General features: G+C 51.7%; 1 protein-coding gene across 1 annotated transcript; it reads left to right on the top strand.

The window, feature by feature from the left end:
* Positions 1–362: 362 nt before the first annotated feature.
* On the top strand, positions 363–7,355 carry ADCYAP1 (adenylate cyclase activating polypeptide 1 (pituitary)). Its single transcript, XM_012652107.1, has 4 exons — positions 363–752; positions 2,881–3,012; positions 3,494–3,592; positions 4,688–7,355. Exons 1-4 carry the CDS (start codon positions 643–645, stop codon positions 4,875–4,877), a joined length of 531 nt encoding a protein of 176 aa, XP_012507561.1. The 5' UTR covers positions 363–642; the 3' UTR covers positions 4,878–7,355.
* Positions 7,356–7,568: the final 213 nt, after the last annotated feature.

Below are 7,568 nucleotides of genomic sequence, written 5' to 3'. Positions count from 1 at the left end.
TTTCTCCCCCTCTCCATTTAGCTCATTGCCTCCTCTTTCTTTCTTCTGCATCTCTCTCCTCGCCCCCTTCTCTCGGTGTCGCGCTCCCTCCCAGTTCTACGCGTCTACAAACTTTTGAACAGAATACTAGCTCCCGCACACAAGTCCTCCAGCTCCTCCTGCTGCTCCTGCTCGTTCCTGCGGCTTCGTCTCAGACACCGACGCCAGACGGTGATGCCTCTCGGGTTGTGACTCCAGCGCAGAAACTTGAAGGAGCCCTTTGCGCGCCGTCCTACTTGGCAGCACACCCTCTCCTAGCAGCGGTAAGAGTTGAATAGCAAGGGAAAAAATCTTACCGAACCAAACGACTCACTTGACTGCTGATCCTTTCACTGGCATCAGCATCAGGGTACGAGTTAGCCTTCCTTCGTAACAGGTCTGGCTAGTTATTGAGCGCTGAGTATATACATACATAATTTTTTCTAACTATAGCAAGCGAGAAGTGGCAGGGCGCGCGCCGGCTGTCACTAAGCGGTGTTTCAACACAGGGAGCCGGAGCTTCGCTCCGTCCCTCCCCCAGCTTCGAGAGTTTTTTGGGGGTTGGAGGGTGGAAGGCCAGGGGCGTTCTCACAGCTGTGTGTCCTCGTTCCCGTCCTGCGCAGAATGACCATGTGTAGCGGAGCGAGGCTGGCCCTGCTGGTCTATGGGATAATAATGCACAGCAGCGTCTACTGCTCACCTGCCGCCGCCGGACTCCTGTTTCCCGGGATCAGGTAGGTACTGGCCGCCGGGCCCAGCTGGAGCTGGGGCTTCCCTTCCACGAACACCTCCTCACGGCCTCCCTCCTGCAGTTCCCCGGGTCCAGACTACTAGCACGCCCCCTGCGCCCCAGTGCGCCACCGCCAGCCTCCACCGGGCCGCGGGTCGGGGATCCGAGCTAAGCCGGAGGGTCCGGCAGGCTCCGCGACGGCTCGGCGCCCCTCCCCCAGCCGGAGCAGCTCGGCGGCCGGGGTAGAGAGAGCGAGCTCGGGACCGCCAGAGACACCTCCCCTCCCCCAACCTGGCCCGCGGGACAGAGGCAGAGCAAGGCCCCCAGCTTGGATTCTTTTACCTATTCTTAGGATGAGTTAGGAGAACCTCAGCTCCGGAGCCAGGTCGGGGGTTGAGCGTGAAGCTCGCTCGGACTTTGCTTTGTTACAGCTCGTTCTGGACTATGGGGCGGGGTCTCCCTCTCTGTCCTCCGCCCTTCCTCTTCTCCTCATTCGAATTCTTTCCCCCAAGAGCTTTCTTTCAAGGGATCTGTGTTCCAACTGCATTTCGAGTCCCAGATTGTCTTGGGGTGGGGGCGGGGGTGTTGGCCTGGGATGGTTGAGGAAAAGCGACTTGAGAGAAGGAAGAACAAGAATGAGACTACGAGGGAGGGAGAAAAACAGACGCAGGGAAGGAGGAAGAGAAAGCAAGCAGGCAGGCAGGACCAGGAGAACAGCCCTGCCCGCCCCAGGATGGAGGAATCTTGGCTTTTTTCTTAATCCCTGGTTTATAATCGGTCCGCACTGCCCGGTTTCCCCGCGGTAGCCCTGGAGTCGCGGGCTTGTGTGCCGGACAGTGGAAGCGTCCTTGGCCGCGCAGCGAGGGGCGCGCGTTCTGCTCACCAAGCTGCTCCTACCAGCCGCGCCCAAGAACGTTTGCCATTGATGTGGCCAGAGCGATGGGCTGTGGTTTATGTATTAGGATTCCAGCATCTGGGCGCGGAGTAGGGCAGCGGCCAGAAAAGCCGGGGTTCAGGGTACCCGGGCCAGGGCCGAGGCGCGTCGCCGGAGCAAGGCTGGGTGCGCGGCGTGCAGACGGGTGTGCCCGTCTCGCCCGGCCTCTCCGAGGATGGAGAAAAGGCGAGAGAAGTAACGAAGTACGACTCCAACCCCACCTAGAGAGTGCTACTTGCCCTGGTTGCATTCCAAGTCTCCCCAGGGGCCCAGAGCGAGAGGGATTTGTGTTTTAACCCACCCCTACCCGTCCCTTATCAAAGATTTAGGCAGTAGACGAAGGCGACTGCGAGGTCGCCGAGCACCCGCTGGCTCTTGGTCCGCTGTTGACCCTTTCCCTGCGCCCCGGGGTTGAGGTAGTGCCTCACTGTCGCTAACAGACTAGAGCGAACTACTTACTTAGTGGATTAAAAAACCCCCTTATTTCACCCCTGGCTATTTTCAAATTCCCGTGTGCCTGGCACTTTCCCCCGGGCCAAAGGCGCCGGAGGGCGTGGACACAACACAGTAGGAGCTGCCGCCAAACAGGCTAAGTTTAGGGACATCTATTATTCATGTTCCTACCAGATCCTCTCCTGCCCAAAATAGAAGCCGGAGGTTCTCCGTGACCTACATCTGCGCAGGGAAGGGCTCCCCTGGGTTCGGAGGCTGGGGTGGGGGTGGCTGCCGGAGTTGGCCGCCGCACACCCCACCCAGCCATCCTCTCGGTTTTCACTCCAAGCCTCCCCGTTTGGGTCTTCGCGTAGTTCGGCGCCTAGTTTCTCCTAGGGCTTTTCTTGTCCCCGCCCGTCGCTACTTCGGGGAGGCTCGGGCGCCAGGCGGGGAGGGGGCGGTCCTTTTCAGTGGCCAGGTGTGCGCGGTCCGCAGCTACGCCTCGGTTTCCCATTGCTCGTTGAGCCCGCGGTCCCGCAGAGCGACCTTTTATCCGAGAAAAGCCGCCTGGCGGGGTAGGAATTTCTGTGGGGTGTAGTTCCCTCCTCCTTACCTCTGCCCCCACCCCGGTCCTGGAAGAAAAGACAATTGTCCCTGCGGGACCTTCACGAAGAAGGAAAAGCAGTGCAGCCCCTTTCTTGGGGTCCTGGCAGAGCTGCGGAGGGACTTGTACTAACCACCCGTGCTGTCCCCGGCTACCCTGCAGGCCGGAGGACGAGGCGTACGACGGGGACGGAAACCCGCTGCAAGACTTCTACGACCCGGACGCGCCGCGCGCAGGGAGCCCCGCCTCCGCGCTGCACGACGCCTCCGCGCTGTACTACCCCGCGCAGAGGAGGTAGGGCCCGCGCGGCCTCCGCGCCAGCCTCCGGGTCGGGCGCTCGCGACCGAGGTGGCGGGAGGGGCAGCGTGGTGGCCCACCGAGCAGCCTTTATTTCCCCCCCCATAAAAGTCCTCAAGCCTCTCTTCTCCCTGGCCAGATCCTGTGGGAGCGACAGAAAATTACTAGCGGGCGGGTCTGTGTGCACCTGAGGGCCGCGTGGAGACCGAAAGGTCCGTGGCCCGAGGAGTGTCCGTCAGTGGAATCAAGGGGCCCAGACTCCACGCCTGCCATTCCCGGAGGCCGGGGCTAACTCCCAATCCTAGTGTTCACTCATGGGAACATCCCGAGAGAGTTATTCTCGAGGTTTGCTCTGAGAGGCTAGGGGTTTCCCCGTCAGCCTCCCTGAACGCCGATGGGCGCGCGTGCCCAGCAGGAGCGCCTCGACCCCTTGGGGACAGAATCAGTGACCCTGGGCGCGCCTTTGCCTCCCCGTTAGAGATGTCGCCCGTGGGATCCTTAATGAGGCCTACCGCAAAGTGCTGGACCAGCTGTCCGCCAGGAAGTACCTGCAGTCGCTCGTGGCCAAGAGCGTGGGGTAAGAGTTTGTGAAAGAGTTAACCGGCGCCGCATGGCGCGCGCTTCGGGGGGTGTCTGTGCGGGGCGCGCGCAGGGCGGGCGGCGCGGGTTCCAAGTCCGTGCGTGCACTTGGGGCCGAGGGTGAATGTGCGCTCCAGGGTCTGGGCGGGACTGGCCGCGGGTCACAGGCGGAGATTTTGAAGTGGCACCTTAAATTTGGCCAGAGAGCTCGAGATCTGGGGAGAGGGGAAGAAAGCAGGAGAACTGGGGTGTTTGATCCGTTTTGAATGAAAAGAAAGAGAAACCAAACAAAACCCCCTAGTCATTCAAACCCTTCAAGCTTCGCGGGAGGATTTGCTATAATTTCCTCTAAGCATGCCTTTTTCGGGGGGAGGGGGTGGTTGCATTTACTGAAAATTCAAATTGAAATAAACAAATCACCAAATTTGGACACTTAGGGAAACAAACAGTTCTTGCTCACGCCAGACAAACCCAGAGCACAGGGCTTGCGTGAAGCATATCTCAGCAGAAGGCAACATTTTAATAAAGCCCATGGGAAAACAGATTACATTTTCGCAATGAATAATTCATGCGGTGAAAAATATTGCCTGCAGCCTGTCGACTTATATTATTATCACGTTTTTCAACTTAGCGTGCAGAAGGGGAGGAGTGCTCGCGTTTGACTAGGAATTGCAAGATCGATGCAAACTCCACAGCAGCAGCCAGCGTGGCATTTAGGGCTCTTTGGCTATTTTCTCTTACGTCGGGAACGAGAGAAACAGTTAGGACAATTTAGCGCAAACACACGGATGGTCAAATCTCAAAGGGCAGCGTTTGGAGAAAGGTTAGGCTTAAATCGCCTGCCATTCGCCCGGATCTCATCACGGGCACCTTCTGTAAGGACCTAGCGCCAGGAAATCCTGGGTGGGGAGGAGGAACCGAAGGGTTTCTATCTCAGCTCCCCGGCAGAGGAAGGCGGCGCGGGGTGGGGGGGCAGTGCGCGCCCCGTGCCCTTCTGGAAGGCTCCCGCGTGGGGTTGGGCCCGCCTGCTCCCCGCAGCTATTGAATCTGTGTCTCCCGCCCTGCCGCCCTCCCCCCACCCCTCTCCTTGCAGGGGGACCCTAAGCGGCGGCGCGGAGGACGACTCGGAGCCGCTCTCCAAGCGCCACTCCGACGGAATCTTCACGGACAGCTACAGTCGCTACAGGAAACAAATGGCTGTCAAGAAATACTTGGCGGCGGTCCTAGGGAAAAGGTATAAACAAAGGGTTAAAAACAAAGGACGCAGAATAGCGTATTTGTAGCGATTAGTTACCAGCTACCCTGTGTATACAACCCTGACACAATGAAAAGTCGTTTTCCAAACTGACCGAACAGTCATCGCTCATGTGTTCTATCCAAACATGTATTTATGTATGAAGTAAAGCCATTAAATGAATATTTTGATAATAATATTGTTTTTCTTTTTACAAAGCACTAGAGAATGCACAGATATACTTTGTGGACCAATTATTGATATATTATAAATATATAAAAAGAGTATATATATATAAGTATATTAGAGAGCAGTTCATACAAAGTGTGCACAAGGATTGAAAATTCGCCTGAGCTGTTTATGTTTTTATATAAAATAAATAGAAAATAGACAATCATTGTTTTGAATATTACTCCTATTTTTGTAAACTGGAATTAAAAGGATAGTATTTTTATCCGTGACAGGCCTGAAGATATTAATACTGACCATTTGCTACTGTACATAAACAATGACGCCCTGCTCTGGGGAGATTTTGAGGTAATGATTTGGAGAATTGCTGAAGGGCATTCTTTCCCAGGCAGGCTGCTTCGGTCCCAGCCTAACTCAACCGGTCACTGTCCCCCTGGTTGGGTGGCAATTCCAATACTTCTGCTTTCTTTGATTCTACTTTTATGTGTATTTGTCTTTCTTCAGACTCTCAGCCCAGAAGGAAATTCTCTTGCTAAAACAACAGCTCGATCCAAATTGTGCTTCTCCCAAGAATTCTCGCCAGCCATTCCCTGGGGGAAGAGTTGAGAACTGTACAGAGAAGGGAGGCTTGGAGAGGAAGCTCTCTTTTCTGTACTTCCTGATGCTCCAGGGAAGCTGATATCCCGAGATTAGGGCAATTGGAACAAAGTGAAGGAAATAGAGGCATAGTGGACGAGGCAGAGCAGAAGCAGTGGGAGGAGGAGCCTGGAGAGGGACTGGTTCGAGGCTGCCCGGGGTCTGGGAAGCTGAGGGCAAGTCTAGTCCCACCTGGTCTGCTGCCTGAGTGACTTTGGGGCTGGGTATTGGAAACGGATGCAAAGTACAATGTGTTTTTCTCCAGTGCTGTCCATGCTTCTCATCTTGTGAAAAGGCCAGGACCCTCCCCTTGGAAACCTGCTCTGTACAGCTATCCCTTTCCTTTGTGGTTTTCTGGAGACCCCTCCTTCCTACCCTCCTGCACTGTTTAAGTACTGTTTACCGTTTTTCATTCACTTCTCTTAAACTTGTGAATGCTTTGCACTTTTTTATTTGGTTGTTTGATGCAAGCACTTATTGTAAAGTTTAGGAACCCCTGTGTAGCTACCAAGTAATTATGCACTAAATATGAACCTTTTGTTTCTTGTTTATTGAGTTTGTAGGTAAAATGTATTTTTCTACATTATGGCTTATTGCTTAGTAAAATTTATTTCATAAAACCAACCTTTGTCATATTAGAATGTGTAGTGTTCACATGTTGCTCAGTTTTACTGATAAATCATTTAAACCTCTTCTTCATATGTATGAGTACTATCTTATATCTGTGGTCAAGAGTGAGGTAAGCAAGCTCCAACAGACCCTGAGAACCTACCCTTGTATCCTTTCTTGGCTAAAGAAAGCATGTCTGTTTCCTGTCAACTCCTTGAACATATAGAGTAATCTTCATAAACAAAAGAACCTTCACCCAGCAACCAGATCAAGCAACAGCAAACCAGCCAGCCAGTCTCCCAAATTTTAGGCACAAGTTTTTTGGAAAAAAAACAAAAAACAAAAAACAAAAAAAGAAAAAGATTAAACATAGCTTGTAAAGTTTAAAGGACCTTTCTTTTTCCTTTACGGATTTGATCAGTATGAAGTCATAAATCAAAGAAAACGGAATTGGATTTGCATTCCCAGGCGGGATGGATGCTGCCAGGAGATCACATTGCAAACAGTGAAAACAGAGGCATTCGATCTGTGCCTGAGTCCTGAGTCCTGATCAGTCTCTCTTTAATTCTACAGTCTCCTCAGGCAATGTGACACAGGATGCAGTTTGCAGCTTTAGTGCCTTTCTTCGCCTTTTAAATCGCCACGAATCACAGATGGCTATTTAGTGGCCCTACAATGCTGCAACACATCAGCTTGCATTTTAGTCTTAATTATTTGTTTCTTGGATAATGGGCAGAGTTTTCTGTATTTGTGTCAGCTATTAGTGGTGAAATAGGGCTCTAGTTAACCTTTTATTTATGAATTCTAATTTAGTGTTCCCGTGGCTAGTTGCAAGCATTTTACAGTGATCACCCAGTTTAATCTTTTGTATACTTTTTAGAAATGCCAAGAGCCTTACTAAACTGGAGCAAATTTATGTTATAGTGATAATTTAGGTAGATGTTAGTCTTGAAGCTCTTACTTTGTGTGCAACTGATTATAAAAACATCTTAACCAAGTATTATTACACACATGATATCTATAACTAGGACTTTGATAACTGTTATATAAAGTGTGTAAAATTTGTATGAATAAATTTTTGTAAACAATGCAACTTGGTCTAATGTTTGGAGAAAAAAAGGACATTCAGGAAAAAACTACTTTAAAATCTCTTAAAGTATTATATTTCTTTAGCAACCAAAAGATTTTTCATGTCTGGAATATATATCTAAGCTTCCATGTATTTTCATAAATTGTACTTTAATATCTGCTTGATGGGTTACTGGAGTCAACTAAAAATTTAAAGTAGCTACTCAGATGAAGATGC

The sequence above is a fragment of the Propithecus coquereli genome, unplaced genomic scaffold (assembly GCF_000956105.1).
Source record: "Propithecus coquereli isolate 6110/MARCELLA unplaced genomic scaffold, Pcoq_1.0 Scaffold38, whole genome shotgun sequence".
NCBI lineage: Eukaryota > Metazoa > Chordata > Mammalia > Primates > Indriidae > Propithecus > Propithecus coquereli.
Note: the sequence above shows the minus strand (reverse complement) of the source record. Positions and strands in the feature narration are given on the sequence as shown.